Raw genomic sequence first — 25181 nt, 5'->3', positions numbered from 1 at the left:
ATTAGAAAGTGATATAACAAAAATTATATATATTTTATCATTTCAAGATATGTATAAAGAATACAGATATATTGGATTTTGAGAAACGTTATTCTAATTTAGCTAATGAACTTGAAAGAAATTATGAACAATTTCGTATTATATTTAGTACTGTTAAGAAATGGGATTCATTTTCATATTATTTAACGAGTAAAAATATTAAAATTAATATATCATTAATAATCATTGATGAACTTGAAATAATTGGAAGTGAGAATGAACATATTTCTGAAAATATTATCTATCGAATTCAAAAGATGATAAATAATAAAATATGAATCATTGGATTATCTATACCATCAAGTAATCCGATTGATATTGGACAATAATTGAGAATATCTAAACGAAATATATATAAATTTGATAACCCTACGAGAACTATTCCATTAATGGTATTTATTCAAGGATTTCCAGGTCTTCAATATTATTCACATATGACAGCGATGAATAAACCACTTATTGATCTATCTTACAATATTCCGAAAGTAAATCGACACTTATATTTGTGTTCCATCTAAGAAAAAGTTATAATTACTGTGATTGATTTAATCGCATCACAACACAACTATATTAAAATTTATAAAGACGAGTGACGAATTAAATAAAATCTTGAAAGAAATTTAAAACAAGAAATTATCATATTTCTTAACATTTGGGATTGATAATTGTCATAAAGATTTACCTAAGAAATACAAAAAGATTATTAAAGAATTATTTAAAACGGAAAAATAAATTTATTTAAAATGTACATCTAATTATTCATATACATTATATATTTTGTCTGTCAAAATATATATATTAAATGCGAGCACCGAAGGTGCGAGCGGTTTCGATCGTACCCTCCTTCCATAATGTTGGACTAAAATAAAACAATTTTTTTTAATGATTTTTTATTAAATTAAGGTGGATATTATTGTTCCAGCATCTTTTCGTTCCATTTTGGTGTATTCCATAAATATCGTGTATCGCCATCTTCCATGGCGTCGAATTACATTATCTTGGATGAACAGTTTTGGGGCAGCATTCGCTCCGCCTTTCCTAAGGGAATGGGAAGAATATTCATTGTGTTCTTTAATTCCAATATTCATCATTATACTTTTGATTTTTCTCGAGAATGTTTTATTAGAAAATTTAAAAACCTTTACATTTTGGTCGAATTGTTTGAGCAGAAAATAGAAGTTGAACCCAATTAAACGGATTATGCTGTTGCTTGATAGGGTCACCCTTTATTATGAAACACATAGTACCACATGACAATGGATCATTTTTTGATCGTTTAATATTTAAAGAAATTCCATCTTCTTCAATTTTAATGTCTTTAAACTCAAGATTTGATAATTCGGAAAATCTTAGAAAACCAAAAAATGAAATCAAATATATAGATTAGAATAACACCTCCGTTACCACTTTTTATTGGTGTTACACATTTGAAGACAGGGAGAAAAATTAAAAAAAAATCTTTCCGATACGGGGAGTCGAACCCCGCTCCCGTGGATGAAAACCACATATCCTAACCGATGAACGATATCGGAATTCAATTTTAAAAATTTTAATAATTTGTAATATATTAGTATACTACACAAAATTTAACCTCAACCGCTTCACAACACTTATAAAGAATTAATGCATTGGTTTGATGATGCTATAAAACAACTCTACCCTTCTGCAATTTCACAGATTAAATACACGGTAGTTTTAAACATTTCAAATTAAATTTTTTTAGTCAATAGGGACCTTTTTCATGAATTTATTGCTGGCTTGAAATTTTATCCAGAAGGGCCATACAAAGATCTGTGCTTGTTTTCGTAGCAACTTCCAAAAGGTTTTCAAAGTCAACTGTGTTATCCTTTTTTTCAATAGCGATGTCACTAAAAGATCTTATTGACAAGACAGGCTTATTAAATTTAGTACATATTTGGGCAATTGAAGTTCCCTCCATTTCAACGCATGCGACATCGCTGAACAATTCTTTGATTTTTTGAACTTGCTCATCAGTTCTTATAAACGAATCAGATGAACCCAAAAGCCCGTAATGAACTTTCGTTGGAATCTTTGATTCACTTTCTAATTCTTTTATCATTTGAATTAATTCTTTTGATACATTATTATATCTTGGTTGATCATAAGGAACTTGACCAGGAAGAAATCCAAAATTTGTTGCATCCACATCCGTGTAAATAAATTCTTCTGCAATGAACAAATCAAGAAGTTTTTGTCCTTCTTTAAATCCACCTGCAACTCCTACATTAATAATAATATCCGGGTCGTATTTCATAATCATTACAGTTGTTGTAAGTGCTGAATTAACTTTTCCAACTCCGCTTAATGTAATGATCAGTTCCAAATTTGAATATTGAACAATATAAAATTTTTTTCCATATATTTCTTCTACTTTTGTTTGTTCTTTTGTGAACCTTTTGACAAGCTCGTCTAACTCATAAGTCATGGCTTCAATAAAACCTATTCTCTTTGCAATCATTTTATTCATTTATCGACCGAGGGTGCCCCAATTTTACGATTTAAGAATTTTTAAACGTACAATGATTTTTTATTTTGAAATTTTATGGAGGACTAATTAAATTTATTAAATTTCGAATGATGAATATTGTGCCTTTGGTTTTTGCTGTTAGATGATACTAATGATTTTTTTATAACTATTTATCCTTTCATTAAACATCTTGCACAAAATAAATTCAATCGAATATGATCGATATGTTTCAATAGTTTACAGAAGGAACAAACCGAATATGAGCGAAAGGTGTCGAAAACGAAAACCTGTTGCTTATTATGATTCATCAAGTGATGAAAGTTTTGAAGATACTGACGATAGTGATTTTGAAGACTCGGAAGAATTAGAATCTTATAGTAAAAGATCAAATTCTAAGAAAAAACAGGAAAAGCGAACTCGACGCAAAGAAAGGTCCACAAAATTATACAATAAAAAGAAAAATAAAAGGAAGACTCCTTTTGTTGGAAGCCTTTCCATTGATGTTAATCCCAAATCTTTTAATGATTATTCTTCCAATGATTTAAATCATGATCCTGCAGGTAATCCATGTCGTTTTGTTCCATACAGCAAGATTAAAGATAACATTCTTAATCCTGAGAAGTATATGAAACCTGGTGAAAAAGGTGTTCTTACATTTATTCCAAATTGGAATCCCAACAACTCCGACCATCTCTCACAATTCGGTTACAAACAAGAACTTGCTAAAACAGATCATACATATCTCACCCAATTAACACTTAGGCAACTTGAAGACCTCCTCGAAAAAACCGAGCAAGAAATTCAAAGTCTTCCTCTTCCAAAAGAAAACACCACGGTTGCCATTCCAGGCTTTTCCACTACCCTCGAAGACTCAATCGCCATTAACGCAGACGTTCGCGACTTTGATTGGGCCGAACTTGGCAGACACCAAAAGTTTGATGTCATCACAATGGACCCACCCTGGCCCATTGCCACCTCCAATGTTACTCGCGGTGTTAATATTCCATATGAACAACTTGACGCAAGTATTATTGCGCAAATGCCTCTTCATTATGTACAGGATCGAGGCTATTTGTTCATGTGGGTCATTGCATCGCAACTAACGAATGGTGTTACGATGCTTAAACATTGGGGATATCAAGTTGTTGGACATATTAATTGGGTAAAGATATCAAAGTATGGAAGATATATGCCATCGCATGGTTATTATTTTCAACATAATAAGGAAACTTTGCTGATCGGCCTGAAAGGTGAACCACCAAGCGAAATGAATCGCGATAAGTTCCAAAGTTTGCTGGTGAATCAAAGAGGAATTAGACAAAGTCAGAAACCCGATTCGTTGTATGAAATGATCGAAGAAATATTCCCGGGACTAATGTACCTCGAAGTGTTCGCAAGACCTCATAACCTGAGAAATGGTTGGGTGTCAATAGGAATAGAATTACCGACGTAAAAATATAAAGTGAAATTGAATTGATTTTTTTGAGAATGTGCGAAAAGGAATATGTAAATGTTTGATGATTTAAGTGATGTTTTTCTTTGGTTCTGATCCTGAATTTACTTTGCAAGGCATTTTTTTTTTTTTTTTCAGATTTCGATGATTCTAAAACCAAAAAAGCTTAAAATTTTTACATTAATAATTTTAAATTTGTATTATATTGATATTCTATTGATTGCTGAAAGTTTCAAAAAATGCATATTAAGGGTGTTGTTTCTTTGATGATTCTTTAATGATTCAGGATTCATGGCAGAACAAAATCTCTAATTTTTTACACATATATATTTTTACACTAAGCAATTTAAAATTTCACGAATGTTATAAATATTTTATAAATATTATATCCTTTTTAATCATATGACACATTTATACGTCACTATCAGATTAATCCTTTAGTGAAAAAAAGTTTTGAATAATATATTATGCTTCAATGTGGACTTACTTTAATCAAACTTCAAGAGGAAAGACGATAACTTCTTTTCAATCGTCACCTTTACAGGGTGCCCTGCTTATGGATTGGCTGGTACGTTGTCTAGAGACAGCATATGATCCATCAAATGCAGAATGTTTACAAGCTCAAAATTCCCTTATTAACGCTATAAAAGAAAAGCCTACTGAGATTTTATTAACATTGGTAAATTTATTAAAATCTTCAGAAATCCCAGAAAAAATTTGCATTATCACATTAATTACCTCGAGGTATATTTTTCCATCAGATAAAATAACTCCATCACATAATTATTTAAATAATTTTCCAAATGATTTATTATTACAATATTTTCAAGTTTTAATCCTTTTATTATCACACCACTCACAAGACATTTGTTTTCACTCTTCTATAACACTGGGTAATTTTTTGGTTGTAGTATTATTTTTTGATTCAAATTCACAACTTTTACAAATCATTTCGCAGCGTCTGCAAGAAACTCCAAACGAGTGGGTCCTTAATAGTATAGAATACTTAGTATCGCAATTATCTCTTAGTGATTCTCAATTATTAATTCTTTTGCCACCAATTTTCCAATTATTTTATTCTAACTCATTTCCAACGAAAATATTTGATATTTTTTATCATACAATCAAACAATTTATTCATATTATTGATATGCAACAATTTTATATTACACTAAAACAATATACATTAATCAATTTAGATTTTTCGATACTTTCTTTTAAGTTATGGTATAAAATATCGAATGTTTCAATTGATTTTATGAAGGTTGTTCCTGATTTAATGAACATTTCTTTAACATTGTTTAACACTGTGCAAAACGAAAACTTAAAATTAATAATTATAAAATTTTGGATAAATATTTGTTATTATCAAACGCCCGAAATATTAAACGAAAATTATTCACAAATGATACAATCGTCAATATCTTCAATTAGAATGGATGGAAATGATGAAGAAGAAAATGAAATAACAATTGCTGTTAAATCTCTTTTTTCTATTTTCATTGAAATGTATCCGAATGAAATTATTTCATTTCTACTAAATTTCATTGAAAAAAATTTAAAAAATGAAAATGAAAATATTCGATTTATCGTTTTTTCTTGTGTTGAAATTTTGATTTCGTTAGGTATTTCTTTTGAGATTAATATAAATGAGATAATTTCATATCTTTTAAATCATAATAATTCATCATTTCAAATAATTGGATTAAAAATAATAATAATTTTAAGTAATCAATTTGATTTTTCTTGTTATTTAAATCAATGTTTAAATTTTTTGTTTTCTGAAAATAAAAATCTTTTAATTAATTCCGCATCTGCAATATCACAAATATTAAATCCGAATTCAATTAATATTTTATTTGATATTGCATTACAAATTGAAAATCCGCATAATTTATCTGTTATTATTGATTTAATTTCAACAATATATAATAAAACAGATGTTATTATTAATGAAATATATCAAAATGTTTTAGTTCTTTCGAAAATAAAACAAACGAATCATCAAAATGATGAATCTTTTGCTTCAATTTGTTATTTATTTAGTTCGATTATTGAAAAAAACAAATTTATTCCCGAAAATTTAATTCCTGAAATTTATACTTTTTTCATTGTGTTACAATCAACAGATAATTCCAATGTTGCACTTAAAGCAATCGGTAAAATGCATTTAATATTAAAAGAAAAACTAGAAATAATGAAAAGCCAAACATTAACTTTAATAAAAAATAAAATCGTTGCGAATAATTCTTTTGAAGATTATCAATCCGCGTTAATTACTTTAATATATTTAATGGTTTCTTGTAATATCTCTGATTGTATATTAATGTTTGTTCCTTTGTTTTTTGAGTCACTAAATGATTTTAATACGCCAAGAGAAATACAACTTTTAATAATTCGATTTTTTTCTTTTGCAGTAAAAATATATATAAATGAAATTCATCAATTTTTGCCGCAAATTTTATTAGTTATAAGTTCTGTTGCTTTACAATTGGATGATATGAATAACGAAGATGATGAATCTGCTTTCGATTTTGCGAATGCATTACTTTCTTTAGTAATTGGTTTGTTGAATTTTGAGTTTTTGTCTTTTTGGGATAATGTGCAAAATCCTTTAACAAAAGTTTTGGCTTTTCTTGCTTCTAATCAAAATACAAAAATCAAAACAAAATATCAAATAGTTCATTGTATACTTATGATATCAGATCATAACGTTGAATGGACAAAATTCTGTGGAAGTATCCCAGGAATAAAAGAAATATTTGATGAGTTTGTGGAAGAAGGTGGAAAAGCTAAAGAATTAATTGAAAAAATATTTAATAACATTAATAATTCAAATGTTTAATAATTATTTAATAAATATTGTATATAATTAAATAATTTTTTTTTTTTTTTTCATTTTTATAAAAATAAGTTTATTCTATTTTAATGTTATTAAATATTTTTATCAAATAATCTCGAAAATAATATTTAATATATTATTTAAAAATTCATGACAATTATAAGATAATAAAAAATGCATTTTCTATCTAGTTATAACATAAACATTAATTTATACTATGATATTAAAATGCTGGAAAAAATCTTACATTAGAAAGAACACCCAAAAAAATAACGTCTTTTATTCACTTCACTTTCAACACAAATCGGCAGTTTAAACATTGTGTTGAAACAGTTCAGTTTTTAATAAAACCGACAAAAAATTGAATGAAATATTTCTCCCAAAAATGGAAAGCGAAGAACAACAGCAGTTTGTTCAATACCTTAAAAATCGTATAACAGATGACAGGGAAACCATATTTCTTGTAAAGCCAATCAAAAAAAGTCGAAAAAAAGGAGAAACAAGCAATTGCTATCTTTTATGCACAATTTTTAATCTCTACGTTTTTCAACAAAGAAAACTGATTTTTAAATCCATAAAACAAACTGATAAGATTCAGTGGGATAATGTTACTACTATACGTTATGAAACTCCAAATTTTCTCGAAATTCATACAAAAACCACAATTTTGCGATTTCAATCAGAAGAAACTGTAGATATAATTAAAAGCATTGTAGGAAATTTAATGACTATTCTTCCAAAAATGAAACTTCCTAATTATTCATTTCCCAAATCTTTCATTGATGATATCAAAGTACCTGTAGATGCCATGATAAATAGGATTAAATTTGTTTCATACACTACCTCTAGAAATCCACCAAAAGGTCTTTATCAATTAGTTCATAAAACAATTTCCAATTTATTAAAAGGACCACCAAGCCAAAAAGCACTTAACTTAGAGACATTTAGTGAATATCCTGATTACATTGATCTAGTTCTTGATGCTCTCAATGTTTTTCCTGATATTCACAGAGTGGTTGCACCAGCACCTTTTGATGGAGGTTCTTATTGGGGAATTCTTGCAGATTTTGTTGCAAAGAATCAAACCATTACTACCATTGAATCATATGAATCAATCAATTCACAATTTAAAGATTTTGCTGATTCACTCTCAACCTCCCAATTTTCAAAGGTTCAAAGCCTGGGCTTTTACAACAACTCCTTTGGTTCTGATTTCTCGTATTCTCTCTCGAAACTCGTGAGCCAGAAGAATATCAAAGCTCTATTCATCACAAACGGTCTCAACATCAAAGGATACAAAATGCTAATTCCACTTTTTAAGAAAAACCTCGGATTTCAGAACTTAACCACCCTATCGTTGAGCGATACTCTTTTTATCCAATTTGAGGATATTATTTCTTCTTTACCTGACCTTAAGATTCTCTATCTAATGAACTGTTCATTAGATCTTTCTCAAGTCTTTATGGCTTTATCAAAATATCCACAGATTTCCCTTAATGAGTTAAGACTTTCAGGGAATTCGTTTTTATCACCAATTCAAAGTGATATTATATTACCACAACAATTAGACACATTAGTTTTGAATGATGTTGACTGGAATAACAATGCAATGAAAATGATATTTGTTGCAATCGATAATATGGTTCAAGAGAAAAACAGTGCCAATCCATTTTTCTCTCTTTCCATAAAGCATGCGAGCCAATCAAAGATATGTTGGGATTCATTTGATGAATTTTTAAGTACATTCGAATGTAAATCAATTACCAAACTAATTTATGATTGTAACCCAATTCAAAGTGGTTTCTTGGAGTTCCTTAAAAAAGCAAAAAGTCTTTCGTTTCTTTCGATGAAGGCGTGCTTCTACAATGGCGCACAGTTTTTAAACGACTTTTCAAAAGCGATCGCATTGAATAATTCTATCGTTAATTTATGCATATCGGGCGAGGGAAACCGTTTCCTATCGGACTCGTTCCCAGTGATCATTAACGGTCTCTGCCAAAACAAAACCGTTAAATTATTAGACATTTCCCAAAACCATATTGGAAATGCAATATTTGACCTTATATTGCAACTGTACACATCGCCAAACCCAATTTATGAACTTTATTTTGATGGTAATAGTTTATCTGATCCAAATAAATTTAAATCAATTCTTAGTGAAATGCGACAAAAAGGTGTAGCTGGAAAACTCCACTTACCTCGTGGTGACCTAAACAAGCTCAGGCAACTTAATACAATTACTCAATCGACATTAGATGATATCATCAAACTTATAAAAGAAATGGAATCAGACCAAAGCATCAGAGAAAGTCTCCTTCTTCAGAAGCCTCAACGAAAGAATCGTGTGACTACAGAACAATCTAATGGATATGAGAATTCAGCATCACTATCTGTTGTATACACGCCAAGTTCTCTTGCTTCAAGTAATAATCAGCGCCCATCCTTTACATCGCTGCCAGATGTACAGCCAAACCACTATCCTTACACGGAGAATATGCTTTCTGAAGTTCCACAAGATGTAATTGCAAATATTGCATCAGTTAACAAAGAATATATTTCTGACGAAGGATGGGAAGCTTCAACAGGCAGGATACCTAAGACAGATTTTGATGAGCTCTCCAAAGAGTTCATGAACAATATCTCATTGGATAAATTGTGTGACGAAATTTCGAATGGAAAATAAATTAATTTGTTTGTTTAATTTCCTAAATATCTGATACATAGTGTATTTTAATGTGTTTAAAGCTTTTAACCAATAATAAGCCGGTAAAATACAATTACAAAAAGTTTTACTTTGTGTATAATTCTTTTAATAATGTGTATGTTCAAATCTAATGCTTCTGGGTGAGGTTTAAATTCTTCTTCAATTTCCAAAATAATTTAAATATTGCACATAACTTAGCAGTAATGCCCTATAGTTTTTTTTTTCCCTTCAAATTCGAAATAACAACTTTTGCTTTTGCTATCTTAGAATTGTTAGAGAGTTTTTGCTGCTTCAATTTGGAGTTTTGCTTGTTAAATTACAGAATCATTTTTTTTAAAAAAAAAAATATTTTTTATTTAAATTTTTTTGATTGAAATTATAGTGAAATAGGAAGGAAAGATGATAGTATGATTAATATTAATTAATATTTTTGATCTGATATCATCTCTTTACTTTTTTTATTTATCAATATTATAATTTGGTGTTTTTTTACAATGTTATTAATTCGTGTTATATGTAATGTTATGTATAATTTCATCCGCAAAAATATAAATAAATGTTATTCATTATGTTTTTATATAATCTTATTCATGATGTTATTCCTCATAATGTTATTGATAATGATATTCATTCATATCATGTATAATGTTATAATGTTAAAATGTCATGTTTTATGTTTTTCATTGTGTTATGAATAAGCCCTTAAATCAGCATTCATTAATAAAAACAAATTGTAATTTTAGTTTTGTTAAATGCACTTCGAGCTTTATGCTCTTTTGATTTTATTTAAATAATTCTTAACAAGTTGATTTATTTCTATAACTTCTTTCAATGTCATGATTTCATCATCAATATTTATTATCAGGAACATTTAGAGAGGTCAAATAGTTAAAAATTTTATTTCAACCCTATGAAGAAAATTAGCCATTATCTTATATAAAATAAAATTAAGGTAAATTTCATGAGATACTAATGATAAAATTAAATATCATGAAAAACCATAAAAAATATATATTTTTAGGGGTTCTTTACATTTTTTGAGTTTCATATTGTAATGAATGATTCATGTAATTAAATCAAAATCGAATAGATAAAAAAAGAAATTGAGATTTATTAATGATAAATAAAATTATATAATATATCTTTAAAATAAAATTGAAAAAAAAAAAAAAATATAATACATTTTTTAGAACCATAATATTATGGTTTTATATAGATCTAAAAATGGGAAAAGAATATAATTTATCAAAAATTCGTTTTGTTGACAATTATTCAGTGATGAAGCAAATTAAATTTCCATAAAATTTCTTTGGAATTTATTAAACAAAATTAATTTACCTTAAAAATATTTTTATTATAACAGTTTGTTCTATTTCAAGCAAATTGTGGAACAGATAATCCAGAAAATTTTGAATTGCCTAAAAAGTTTGATATTGATGAAGGAATGTCGTTTTCAAGGCATGAATTCTTTAAGGCTGGAAGCAGTTCCTCAAGTAAAATCGAATCTGGGGAACCTCCAAACCATGGAGAAATCCGGACGAGATTTTTTGGTTGAAACATGGCAGACCCTTCAACATCATCAACCAAAAGGATTTTGTTGATCGGTCTATTTATCAATTCTAAATCTTTAACAGGATATCCATATTTTGATGTACAGTTTTCTCTGAAGAATCTGTGTGAAGCAGGTGTATCAGGCAAAATCAAATTAATGATTTGATCACCATATTCTTGGCTTGATGCTGTAAAGAAGAAAATATCAAAAAGTTTAGATACCTCTTGAATAAACTGACAAAGCCCAGGCCGAAATTGAATGTACATTCGTCTTCTCCCTATTTTTATTTGAGATGAGTCTGCTTTGGGTTTAATTGCTGATGCAAATATTAATGTTTCGTCCAGATCGAATACAATGGCCGGCTTTTGCTTATGCTCTTCAGATACTTGGGTAGTAGTGTTGAACATTTGTGATGGTTGGATGATTTGATCCTTTTCTACCATTTATTCGAATGGGTTGAAAGATTGAGGGTTTATTTCTGAGGACATTGAAAATTCATACAATTCGATGCTTTTTGCGTTGTAAAACGGTTGTTAGAATTCAATCGTGTTGGTATTTAATATTTCAATTGAATGTGTTGTATCAAATAATTCAATTGAAATTGCGGTTGATTTTTGAGGTTGAACGAACGATAATGTCTGTAAGAACTGTAGTTTCCGCTGGCGTTGATTAATCGTTCTCATTGTTTTCAAGCAATCAAACACCTCCGCCTTATAGTTTCTTAGCTGAACTATGAGTTATATATGAATCTCTAAAACTTTTATAGGCTAATGAGACTTAATATCATTTTAAAAAGAGCTTTTTTCCTCCAAAAAAGGGAACTCAGAAGCCATTTTTAGTCCGTGAAAGAACTTCTTTTTATTTGGCAAAACAAAATATAATTGAGGAAAAAGGTTCTTAATGATAACACTGTATCATTTTTATATTTATTCCTCGGTTCCTCTTGCTTTTCATAATAACAAAGCAATCGAAGAGAAACAAATAACATTGTTAGCATAAAATATTTTAAGATGACCATCAACAGAACAATTTGATTAACTAGAGCAGCAAAGTGCTAGCTGCTATTGTGGATTAAAAGAAGCCACTGCATGGTTCAAATGATTTGCAGTTTTTCTTTGTTATAAATTAGCAGCTTCAGGAATAAAAAAGCGATCGCTTACCTTGCACAACTGCTCTTAGATATAAACACAAAATTGGAAAGCATTCATAGTTTAAAAACCTTTTACAAGAACAAATTAAAATAAACAATTGAATTCAAGGCAGTTGTTATCGGCCCAAATGAAATGCATCTATAAAAAAGCAACCCCAAATTTTAAAATTTTCAAGAAAAGGGCCAGAGCATTTATAGAACGTAACAAATCTGAGGAGCTTTCAATTTGTGAAGAGCCAAATCAAGATTATTCAAATGCATTAAATACCATCTCTATGCTCAAAAACGATCAAAGTTACGAATTAGACATTTCAGCATTCTTAAATGATCTTTTGATTTTAGTTTATTATCCTGCTGATTATAATATTTTTGAAATTATTGATGAAAGCGTTTGTAAGGAAATTCTCAAAATATTAATAAACCTACATCCTATAGATCAAGTAGAGTTGATTCAACGCGTTTGCAATGTAATTACTGTGTTAAATACAATTCCTGATTCTAGATATGTCCAATACTTTTCAGATAATGGAGCAATAAATATTATAATTTCAAAATATAGAGAAAATACATCACAACTTTTTTTGATTACGACAGAAGTAATGAGCTCATTAATAATTGGAAATATTTTACAAAACATAGCCATTATTTTAGACAATTTTCTTCCATCCGTTGAAAACTATTCCTTGAAACTCAGTGATCCTGTAGCTCAAGAATCTTCTCTAAATTTTATTTATCTATGCATAATAGATATACCAAACCTCCATGACAATTACATATTTCGAATTTATGAAGTGTTATTATTGCTTCTCAAAGAAGATTTAAATAATACATTGAAGGCACTGACCCTTTGGTGTGTTTATGCTTTGTTTTCATCGTACAAATACAAATTCAATGATCTCATAGAAATAATTGAATCAATTACCAAAATTTTTTGTTTTTGTTCTTCAGATTCAAATCCCCAATTTGAAAATGAAATTGATGATCCCTTGTTCGTATGTATACTATGTTTTACCATATTTTTTGATCCTCAAAACCCAAGTTTAAATCATTTAATTGAAAATTTTCCATATACAGATCTTTTTTTATTAATGTCCAATCCGCATAAATATCGTCAGTGGTGTTCTTTATATCTATTTTCGCGCATTATTAAGACACTTGATGTCGAATTTATATTAAAATTAATTTATGAAGATAATCTTCTGGTTTCATTAAATGATGGAATAAATGGTTCTTACATCTCTAAGACATATGCACATAAGTGTACACTAAGGCTTTTGCAAACAAATTCGCCTGAAATTATTTCGGACGTTTTGCGGAGTGACCTCTTTTCTTCTGCCGTGGACTTTCTGGTCGAAAATCCTCCAAATGGAGTCGAGAATTTACTTGAAACTTTAAGATATAGTTTACAAGCTTTGCAAAACACACCTGAATTATTGAAAATGACTGTGGAACATTTGCATGAAATTGGATTTGTTGAATTGTATCAAGGATTAAAAGAAGATCAACCTGAAGACATTATAAATTTTTTGGATTCGATTTTGTTTTTTGATATAAAATCATGTTAACATTATTTTTTTAAAGATATTTCTCTGAGCTTGATGAAATTTTATTACTTCTTTTGATATTAGATTCTATTTTCAAATAAATACTTGTGAATTTCACATTCATGAAATTAAAATCTTTTTTCTTGTACAATATTTTGAATTGTTTCGTATACTAATAAGCAAAAATGTGATATTGGCAAGTAGAAAATTTAATATTGTAAAAATGAATTTCTTTTTTGGCGAGGTTTTAAGGTTTATAACAGATCTTTGCTTTTTAGTGTAACAATCATTTTCTTAAAAATTTTATCATTTGTGTGTTATAATGGAAACAAATAGAATTACATTTTTCGCGGGCTTTTTAATAGAAAAACTGATTAAGGCCGTTTAGGAAATTATAATGAATGAAGCGAATGAGGCATCTCTTGCGATTTTTAATGACAATTTAATCAAAGAAAAATCACAAAATATTAAGACAAATCAAATTGAAGCTTTTCGTTTTGATTATTCGCCAACAACAGGAAGAATCTTTAGACTAGAACCTATTATTGTTTATACTTCCATTTTTGAATTATCTCTTATAGGACATAATTTCAGTAATATAAATGCACTAAAATCGTTACCAAAATTACGAAGATTAAATTTAAGTTGGAATCAGATATCTGATTTATCACCATTAACGCAATTAAATCAACTAGAGGATTTAACAGTTTCCCACAATAAAATCGCTTCATTTCCGAACCAAATTTCTTCACTTAAAAAAATTAAAAAATTTCGTATTTCATACAATTTAATTTCAAACAGAAAAGAATTCTTTAAATTAAGACCACTTATTAACCTAACAAATTTAGACATTGAAGGTTGTCCTACATCTCGAGATCCAGATTCCTTATCATTTATTACTTTTTTATTACCACAGCTTAATCTTATAAATCGACAGCATATTTCTGTAGAATTCCGTCGACAATCAACAGAAAGATTTGAGCGATCTCAAATTGATGAGTTAACTCAACAAAATGATAAATCATTAAAATTAATTCAACAATTAAATACACAATTAGATGAAATACAATTAAATTATACAAAATTAGACACACAATTAAGTCAAGTTCAAGATTCTTTATTAAAACAAAGTTCAGAATTAGAAAAATATAAAAACATTTGTCAACAACAAGAACAGATTTTAAAGCAAAGAGACAAAGAATTAGCAATTGAAAGAGCAAATTCGACTGGTTTGCAAACACAAATTGCGGATTTAACAATGAGCGGAGTACAAAATTCATCACCAACTAAAACTGATCAATATCAACAATTAGAGAATAAATTTAATTCATTATCAGACGAATTAATAAAGCTTCAAAAGGAAAATCAGTCACTTAAAGATTCGATAAATATTGAAAAAATTAATATGGAAGTTGATCGAAAAAAAATTGCTGAAGAAAATGATGAACTCAAGCAAGAAATTGAATCAAAGAATAAACATTTTTTTCAACTACAAAAAGAAATTGAAAATTTAAAATTTGAATTAACGCATTCACAACAAACTATTGAGAAACAAAGAGAACTTATTCAAGAACTTGAGCAATCACAAGCAGAAAATCAAATAGAAGAATTTGATCGAAGTGTATTAGAATCTGCATCAAAAGTAACTTCAGCAAGAATAACTCAATTATCAGAAAGAATAAAATTATTACAACAAGAAAATGATCAATTACAAACTGAAAATAATTCACTTTCTAATCAATTAATAAAATCGTCAAAACAAATACAAGAAATAGAGGAAATAAAAAAACAAATTTTAAGGCAAAAAGAATCAAACATAACAAATGAAAACCAAAATGATTCTTTTCTTAGCGAAAAGTATTACACCATTTGTAGATAAATTATTAGATGAAAATCGAGAATTAACAGAAACAAAAGCATCTTTACAAACTCAATTATTAAATACGAATAATGAACTTAAACGACAAACAATTGCACTAAATTCAGCTAAACAAGAAATTGAAACAATAAGAAATCAACATAAAAAATTATCAAATTCACAAGATCAAGTTAAACGACAAAATATTAAATCAATATTAACTGATAAGCAAAATCAAATTAAAGAATTACAAATCAAATTAAAAAAAGTATTAATCCAAAACAAAAACGCATTAGTAGAAATACATAAAAATGATGAAAAAATTACAATGTTAACACAACAAAATGAAACATTACAAAATGAAATAAAAGATTTAAAAGAACAAATTACTAAACAAAGTTTACAACAAAGTAAAATTGAATTATCTAAAACACAAATTTCAGATTCAAAACAAAGATTAAGATCAGCTCTTTTTGATCTTACTAATGCAAATAAACAAATTAATTATTTAAATACTGAAAACCAAGAGTTATTACTAAAGATAAATGAATATGAATCGAAAATTAAAATTCTTGATGCGCAAGAAGTTAAACACAAAAATTTAATGAGAGAAAAAGAGAAATTAATTGAAGAACTAAATACAAAAGTACAAAATATTGAAAATAAATGTTTAGCTATGCAAAAAGAATTCACGCGTTTACAAAAGGATATGAAACAAAAAGTTCAAAACGAAGCTAATTTACAGAAAGAATTAAAAGATACTTCTGTAATCAAAACAAATCTTGAAGAATCGAAATTAAAATTAAGTAAAGCAAACATACGAATCAAACAACTACGAAATTCTTTAATACAAAATCGAAATGAATTAACAAATCAAAAAACAGAATTTGAGTCTAAAATAAATATAATTAAAGAAAACACAAATAAGCAAAAAGCTGATTTAGAAGCACAAAATCTAAAATTACAAACAAAGAATGAATATTATTTAAAATTTATTTCAGAACTTAAAATTTATATTAAACAAATTCAAACAGAAATTATTAATATCAAAACTTACTATAAAGAATTATTTATTAATTATACAAAAGATATAAAATATTCATTTAAACAATCGCAAGAAAAATTACAACATAATGTAAATCAAATTAATAAACTGAAAGACGTAATAAAAGAAAATAAAGAAATTGCACAACAAAAAGATCAAAAAAATATTATTCAAGAAAAAGAATTATTTGAATTAAATGAAGAAAATGAAAAACTACAAAATCAAATTAATAAACTGAAAGACGTAATAAAAGAAAATAAAGAAATTACACAACAAAAAGATCAAAAAAATATTATTCAAGAAAAAGAATTATTTGAATTAAATGAAGAAAATGAAAAACTACAAAATAAAATCAATGAGAATGAAAAATTAGTACAAACTAAAGATAATTTAATAACAAATTTATATCAAAAAATTTCAATAACAGAAAAATTATTTAATGAATCGCAAAATAAATTAAATGAACTTACATCTAAACACAAAGAAGTCGAAGAATCTTATAAATTATCACAACAAAATGCAGAGAGATCAATTTCATTATATAAAAATCAAATACAAAAATTAAAGGAAAAAATAAATGAAATTGAAGAAGAAAAAAAGCAAACGAAAGAATTTCTCGAAAATAAAATCAATGAAATGACAATGAACTTATTCAATACAGAAAAAATGTTAAAGGAAAAAGAAAAATTAATAGCAAATGAAGAAACAATAAATTCTTATAAAATTAAAATTGCTGAACTTCAAAATAAGTTAAATGAATATGAAATAAAAGAAAACAAATTGATGGAAAAAATTAAATCAAAAGAGAAACAAATTCTTCAATACAGAATAAAAATCAAAAAAATAGAAAACCAAATAAAAATTAAAGATAATGAACAAAAACAACAAATTTCGGAATTAGAAAATCAAATAAATACACAAAAAATAGAAAATAATCATCTAAAGAAAGATCTTATACAATCAAATAAACTTCTTCAAATCAAACAAAATGATGAAAATTACAAGAATAAAATTACTAATTATGAAAAACAAATAAATTCTTTCCATTCATATCTGCAAATTCTTGTAAAAAATGCATCAAATCCTTATCGGTTTATAACGGATATTTTTTCAAAGCTTAAAACAGTTTTTGAAAACTTTGGTTTAAACTCAATTGAATTTTCAATGCAGAAACCGCTGTTGACGATGGAGCAAACTGTTGATTCTTTTTCTCTTCAACCACAGACATTAACTTTATTAAGTGAAATAAGAGATGATTTAATACAATTTCCAATTGATAATGAAAATATTGTGCCTTTTTCACAATTATCGATTTTTGATCAAATCAAACATATTCATCAATTGATTAATGTACTCAAAGATCTATTTGATGATAAAGAAAATAACTTAAAGAAATTAAGAGGATTGATAGCATCACAACATATGGCTGTTATGGAACTAACAAAGAAACCAATTGATTCAATTTCAGAAACTAGCGAAATGAATGAATCTTTTTCATTACAAAGCGTTAATATACTATAAATAAATTGTTATTAATATTAATTTTGTAATTTCCAAAGTTGTACAAATTTGTCTTCTTAATGAACGATAGTTTGTGATAGGATTTTTTATTTATTTTAATCATCATAAAGTTAAAAAACCATTTCAAGAATATGTACTTTCACAACTCATTTCATCACTTCACATACGATATTTTTCAGAAGGTTTGTTCGGATACTTTTCATGGAAACAAATCGCCCAAAGTTCGTTATTGTAATGAGTGGCAAGGGCGGTGTTGGCAAATCTACGGTCGCTGCCAATATTGCTCGCTTACTTTCACAAAAAATTGAAAGTGTGGGACTTCTTGACTTAGATTTAACAGGTCCATCAATTCCAACAATTTTTGGAGTACAGAATGAAAAAATCAAGAGTGTTAATAACAAAATGATTCCATGTAAATCTTCCAATATAGAAATTGTTTCATTAGGTCTCCTTCTTGCAAACCCAAATGATGCAGTTATTTGGCGTGGCCCAAGAAAGAGTTCAATGATCCAAACCTTCTTTAATTTGATTGAGTGGAATTCTAAAGTCATTATTGTTGATATGCCACCCGGAACAAGTGATGAACATTTATCAACAATTGATATGTTAAAACAGAGTGGCGTAGTCTTTTCAACGATTATAGTGACAACACCAAATGTGTTATCTGTTGCAGATGTTCGTAAAGAAATCAATCTATGTCAAACATTGGGTGTAACAATTGATGGGATCGTAGAAAACTTTTGTGGTGTTGTATGCCCCTGTTGTGGGGAATTAACAGATCTACAAGAAAACGACGCTGCTGTCCAAATGAGTAATGAATTAGGAATTCCTATATTGTCTAAAATTCCATTTTTGCCACAAGCAGCAGCTGACTTTGATGGAGGTAAAGCAAGTGTAATTATTTTACCTTACTTCGAGCCTGTTGTTTTGAAGATTATTTCTAATTAATAAAATCAAAAAATTCTTTTGATAACTTAATTCACTTTATAAATCTGGCACAAACTTACTGAGGATTTTTCGTTCGTTACAATGGCGTTATGTGTTATTGATTCAATTTATAACGTCATTTGATTGCACAACATTTCAGGAAAATCTTTATGTACACTAAGAAATCATTAATTGTGCTAAATTACCAATGTGCTTTTTTGTAATTTCCTATATTTGTTCAAATTATATTTTATAATTATCAATTTGACTGAAATTATCCGCATTTTAATTTAATGAACTGTTTGGAATAAAATTAATGACCAAATAATTTAATTTAGCAAACAAAGAAATTGAAAATATATCTGCAGATATATAAAACAGTTTATTTATTTCATTGCAATAATTGCTTTTCGCATTTCTGGAAATGTTAGATTTGTATCTGCGACTTTTGCACCAGGATTTGTGTTTTCTAATTGAATTTGTTGTGTAATTATTTTTGAAGTTTCCATTGACATTGCCGTCATTTTCTTGAGAATGCCTTGTGTTAGCGCTGCTTTCCTTCCTATTCTCAAAAGCATTTTAAAGTTTTCTTTAATTTGGTATTGTCGCTGTATCGCTCTTTTCAATTTCTCAAATTCTTCGTCTTTTTGAATGGTTTCGGAGGTTTCTATAACTTTTTGAATTGTCTTATCAATTCTTATTTCAAAATCATTCAATTTCAAATTGAATTCCTGCGTCAAATTCTTCGGTTCGATTTTTCCATCAGCAAGAGCATCAATGTCAATGAGTAATTTGTTGGGATCTTGAGGACTTTCATCTGGAGAACTAAGAAATTTCTTCTCAATTCTATCAATATTAGTTTTTAAGTTTTGCATAGTTTCTTGCATTTCTTGGTTCATTCTATTTAACTCTGCTTGTTGTTTGTTAACTTGCTTTTGTTTTTCAGTTAGAATCTTGGATCCTTCTTCAAATGCATTTTGGAGTAATTTCTTGATTCTTTCTTTTGTATCTTGTATTCTCTTCTCGATTGCATTTCTTTGTTTTTGAACTTCTAGTTTCATTTGTTTTATCTGATTTAAAATGTTTAATAAATCTTTTTTGATTTGCAAACGATTATGATTCAGATCAAGATTATCTTTTGTACGAGAAGCAGCATCAGCTTTCATTTTAGCTAGTTTGTCGGATAATATTTTAATTTCTTTTGATATGATCTCAATTTCTGCTTCTTTTTGTGAACTGATCGCATCAATTGCTTCTTGAAATTCTGTTTCAGATGATACACCAAGAATTTTACAAAGATTATGTGCATCAATTTGAAATTCTTTCAATGTTTTTTTAAAATTAATATTTAATTTAGATGGCTGATTAACAATTTGAAAAATAAGTTCCCTTGTCCTTGCAAGTGATTCTTTTAATGTTTTTAGTTCATTTTCACTTTCAACAATTGCATTTCTTAACTTTCTTTGCATTGATGAAAAAATTTTTTTGATGAGATTTTCATATCACATTTCCCGTTTGAATGTTTTACATGATATAAACTTTTTCAATGGTGAAATAGTAAAAGTGACGTACAGGGCATATGTTAACGTTATTTCCCCAGGAAATAAACGTCGTTTCCATTAAATTGTTGTATGGTTTAAGCTTTTATTATAAAAATTCCCCTAACATAAAATCGAAGAAAATTGTACCATTTTGTATCAGATAAATAGGAATAAAATATTGAATGAAAGAAAATACTGAATATCAGATCATGAACAATTGTTCCTTGCTTCAAGACAACTGTAAAACACCCTCATAGTAATAATAAAATAAATGATATTCAAAAAATATCAGAGTTTTTATCCCAAGGATCTCATTTGGTACATTCGTCCAAATTTTCAAAAATAAAGGAATATAAAAATGGATTCATTCACAAATTTCGTCGGTTAATCACCTATTGTACCTTTGTTGGAACCAGTTTATTCCGAAATTGTTTTTTTGAAGAATGTGCATACATTTTTCATATACAAGTGCCTTTCATAAATTTTTATAGTTGCTACTGTAAAATCTAACTTTCATAATTTTTATTAAAATATCCCGAAGTGAGTAATTTAATGGAATATAATTTATTTCGATTAAAACGTATACATTAATTTGATATAATTTAACTCATTCGTAATACAAATTAAATATTATAATGACAACAAAACTTAAAAATTTTATAATGTTTATTAAAATAAGTTTGCGATTTGCGTCAAAACTTCTTCTGCGTTTCTCATTGTTTTTGGTGTTGTTGGCTCGTGATTATTTGGGTATTTCTCTCTAATCTGTGGCGTTATAATTTTATCATAGTGCTCCACGTACGCCTGCTTCATTTCGTCTTCTTTTTTGCTGAATCTAAACTTATCATTATACATTATATATTCGGCCATTTTAATTAGCGACCACAAATCCCTAATTACCTTTAATGCCTCTATTGTTAATGTTCCTCTATAATCCAAAACTGCGTAAAATCGAACATGATTTTCATCGAAGAAGTTATATAACAATTCATTAAATTGTTCATTTTCGAATGAATATTTCATAGTTAATACTAATAATATCTTTAAAATTCGAGAAGCGATTTTCAAACATGAATTACTAATTAATGAATTCGATGATGTACTAAATCTTTCTTCGATTAAACACCAAAAACTTTGGTTTGTTAACCCTTCGAATAAATTATTCTCTAACATTACATTTGAATATTGAATTTCTTCATAAGTTAAAAGACGTAAATAAAAACTTAATTGTGATATTATTAATAAATAACCTAATTCATAATCATTATCAAATAATTCCCATGAAGAAGAAAATATATTCAAAGATTTAACAATGAAATTATTCATTAATTCTTCACTTGAAATAGGAATTAATGCTTCTGCTACTGTAAAGATCATTGATCGAATAATTAATATACTTGAATTTAAATCATTTATCATAATATCAATTAATGATCGTTCAAAGTTTATATATAAATCCTTTAAACAATTATTATGTTCATCATTATAATAACAACAACATAAAATAACATTATATAACCCAAGTTTCGATTCATGATATTGTAATTGATTCATCTTTTGGATTGCGCAAATAGTATTTTCGAAAATGACATTTAAATATTTGGATTCAATATTATCAAATGATTTATTCTTTAATAAAAATGTTGAAATGAATGAAATTGATTGTGTTAAATGTAAATTAGTTTTTGAATCATAAATAGTTATAATTTTATTAAGGATATTATATATGAATTTAGAAAATATTAATTCATATGATTCAATATTTAACTTATTTATATAATTATTACTACAATATGCAATAATTGTTTGTGCAATGCCTATAGAAATAAATTGTGATTCAATGTCACTATTGATTTGATCTAGAAAATCATATATTAATATAACACGTCGTTGTTGATCTTCGAAATTATTTAAACCAAAAAGAATTTTAAATGTTTGAATTGTTGTACCACTTGAAGAGTTTTCCATTCCATCGATAGTTTCTCTTGCAATTAATTGTAATAATAAACCGATTGCAACTTTCGATGAATTAATTCCTTGAAAAGAATATAATAATTTCTCAAAGAATTTATAATTAGAAGAACGTAAAAGATTAATTAAAGCTGAAGATGTTAAAGAATTATCACAAATCATTAATAATAACTTTAATGAATTCGATGCAAATTCTTTAAATTTTGTTATTGTTTCACGTATAATTAATTTCTCAATAATAATTGGTAATATTCCTTTATCTAATGTTGAAGTCTTTAATGATTTAGGTACATCAGATAAATTATAATCACAAATATATTGTAAGAAATATGAATTAGAACCTAATGATATTAAGAAATCTAAAATCGAGTTCCGAATGTTGAGTTCGTTTTCAACTTCTTCTTCATTTCGTTGTATTATCTTCTTAAATGTTGAGATTGCTCTTGCTTTAGATTTAGTGAACACTACTTGTGATAAATTTGGTATTGTTACTCCTAAATATTTTGCTAATCGGATTGAACAGATTTGTAAATCTTTGTCATGTGATGCAATACATTGTATGATCTTTACTAATGCTCCTGATGACCATGAAATTCGATTAGCAATAGAAACATATAATGATTGATCAGTAATATCATTGTTTTCTTCATTAAATTGTTTCTCTTTATCAGCAAAGATTAAAAATAAACGAAATATTGTTAAAATACATTCTTGTGGATTCTCATCTTCTAATAAGAAATTAATATATTCTTGTAAAAACTTGGAATCACAATATGCAGAATGATATAAACATTGATTGTTTTTATGTTTGTCATTAGACATATTCGTCCAACATTGTGTAATCTCAGATAAAATAGACCATTTCTCATTAAAATGTTGAAATATCTTTTCTCGAATTTTCATAAAACATTGTTCAAAGAGAAATTGATGATATAACCGACAATTAATGGGTTCAGTACTATACTTGAAAAGTGACGAAAGGAATCGGATAAATGACCGCGTTAATGGATATAAATGTTCTTCTGATTCGATTTCTTCAATTTCGGATATAATGCCACCTCTGCCTGATTCTACATTGTCTCGAGTTAGGATTTGCGTTGATGAAAAGATTTTGTAGATTTCATCACATTGTTTGGGTTCAATTGATAATACGGATAAGATATCAAAACATTTGGCTTTAAGAGATGCTGGTATTGGTGATGATATTAATAAGAAAAAAGAATTAACGATTTTCTCGGTTGCAAATAATCTCCGACGATATTCCTTTGAATGATATGAAATGGCCATTAGTAATTGAATAACAGCTTCAAGACCATATGATTCTTCATCTGATAATAATTGTTGACCGACTCGATGAGATGATAAATCTTTGGCGTGACCGTTTATGGCACTTATAAAACGTTTAAGATTGACTACATCTGAAAAAGATTCGCTCTCTTCAAAAAGTTGGAGAACGTTATTTGCCAATTCTTCACTTTTGATTAAACATGAAAAAGTTTGTAAAAAGGTACAATAAAGTGATGGTGATATGTAGTTAGTAACATTCAGCAAAAGGGTTTTACCTTTTTGGAAAAAGTCAACAGCAAAATCAATGCCATTTTGAAGACCTGATACATTACGAATAAGTCGAAGAAATGGTTGAAGTGGAGCACCATCATTGTTATGTTTTGCCTCGGTTTGTGTTTTGACTTTTTCTTCATCGATAAATGAAGATATAATGTTCATATGATTGGTTACTGGTATGATAGCAAATATTCGACCAAATATTTCTAATACATGTTGAAATACAATTGATTGGGTAAGTGAACTTTGAAGTAAGATAATGTCAGAAATAAATCTAATTGTTTTTGATGTGAAACTACGAGTTATCATATCTGTGTCATCTGCAACTAACGCAAATCCTGCTTTCATTACATCTTGTAATATTGGACATCTTACACAATCATTCCATTTATCATATAAAACTTCTTGAACTCTATCAATAAATGGTTTTATTTCTTGTCCTTTTATGTACATTTGATCTAAATATCCTAAAAATTTTGCAACTGATAATATGGCTTCATAAAAAGATTGAGATTCTCGATCACGAATTGTGGTAGTGAAAACATGATGAGTAAATATTGAAAATGTAATAAGTTTTGGATTGTATAAATCAGAAATTACATATGATGTTGTTACATTTGTTACATGCGAAATTGTTTGACGTGCTTCTTCAACTGATTTCACAAGAACATCTGATGTGATCTCTGTTGTTTGGTATGCTTTGAAAAATGATGTTTCTGGGTCGACTTTAGTTGGATCACCTTTGTTCATGCGAAAAAAGTGTCTATCTTATATAGACCGTTAAATGTATGTTGTAAAAAAGTTGTCAAAAAACATTAAATGAAAATATATTTGCCAATTAATTTCGAAAACATTAATTCGGAAAAAATGCTAATAAATATTCATATTAATAATGATCAGTTAGTAAAATATTATTTTATTTTTATCAATATTTTGACTTTAAAGAAACTGTTTAAATTTAACATTAGTTTTTTTTCTTCTAT

At 27.5% G+C, this 25181-nt stretch overlaps 7 protein-coding genes across 7 annotated transcripts; 3 read left to right on the top strand and 4 right to left on the bottom strand.

Moving 5' to 3' along the window:
* Positions 1–1786: 1786 nt before the first annotated feature.
* On the bottom strand, positions 1787–2527 carry GO595_002547 (5'-methylthioadenosine nucleosidase; the record flags this gene model as incomplete). Its single annotated transcript, XM_067915469.1, has 1 exon — positions 1787–2527. One exon carries the CDS (start codon positions 2525–2527, stop codon positions 1787–1789), a length of 741 nt encoding a protein of 246 aa, XP_067777313.1.
* A 259-nt stretch (positions 2528–2786) lies between these two features.
* On the top strand, positions 2787–3980 carry GO595_002546 (MT-A70 family protein; the record flags this gene model as incomplete). Its single annotated transcript, XM_067915468.1, has 1 exon — positions 2787–3980. One exon carries the CDS (start codon positions 2787–2789, stop codon positions 3978–3980), a length of 1194 nt encoding a protein of 397 aa, XP_067777312.1.
* Positions 3981–7564: 3584 nt separating this feature from the next.
* Positions 7565–9505, top strand: GO595_002545 (Leucine Rich Repeat family protein; the record flags this gene model as incomplete). The annotated part of the gene is made up of 1 exon (XM_067915466.1): positions 7565–9505. One exon carries the CDS (start codon positions 7565–7567, stop codon positions 9503–9505), a length of 1941 nt encoding a protein of 646 aa, XP_067777311.1.
* Positions 9506–10900: 1395 nt separating this feature from the next.
* GO595_002544 (NLI interacting factor-like phosphatase family protein) lies at positions 10901–11521 on the bottom strand (the record flags this gene model as incomplete). The annotated part of the gene is made up of 1 exon (XM_067915465.1): positions 10901–11521. The coding sequence occupies one exon, from the start codon at positions 11519–11521 to the stop codon at positions 10901–10903; it is 621 nt and encodes a 206-aa protein (XP_067777310.1).
* A 6876-nt stretch (positions 11522–18397) lies between these two features.
* Positions 18398–19144, top strand: GO595_002543 (ATP-binding protein; the record flags this gene model as incomplete). Its single annotated transcript, XM_067915464.1, has 1 exon — positions 18398–19144. One exon carries the CDS (start codon positions 18398–18400, stop codon positions 19142–19144), a length of 747 nt encoding a protein of 248 aa, XP_067777309.1.
* A 365-nt stretch (positions 19145–19509) lies between these two features.
* Positions 19510–20289, bottom strand: GO595_002542 (uncharacterized protein; the record flags this gene model as incomplete). The annotated part of the gene is made up of 1 exon (XM_067915463.1): positions 19510–20289. One exon carries the CDS (start codon positions 20287–20289, stop codon positions 19510–19512), a length of 780 nt encoding a protein of 259 aa, XP_067777308.1.
* Positions 20290–23449: 3160 nt separating this feature from the next.
* Positions 23450–24948, bottom strand: GO595_002541 (nuclear pore complex protein; the record flags this gene model as incomplete). Its single annotated transcript, XM_067915462.1, has 2 exons — positions 23450–23478; positions 23595–24948. 2 exons carry the CDS (start codon positions 24946–24948, stop codon positions 23450–23452), a joined length of 1383 nt encoding a protein of 460 aa, XP_067777307.1.
* Positions 24949–25181: the final 233 nt, after the last annotated feature.

Source organism: Histomonas meleagridis, assembly GCF_020186115.1.
Source record: "Histomonas meleagridis strain 2922-C6/04-10x chromosome Unknown contig_182, whole genome shotgun sequence".
Lineage (NCBI taxonomy): Eukaryota > Parabasalia > Tritrichomonadida > Dientamoebidae > Histomonas > Histomonas meleagridis.
This window is presented reverse-complemented; position numbering and strand designations above follow the sequence as displayed.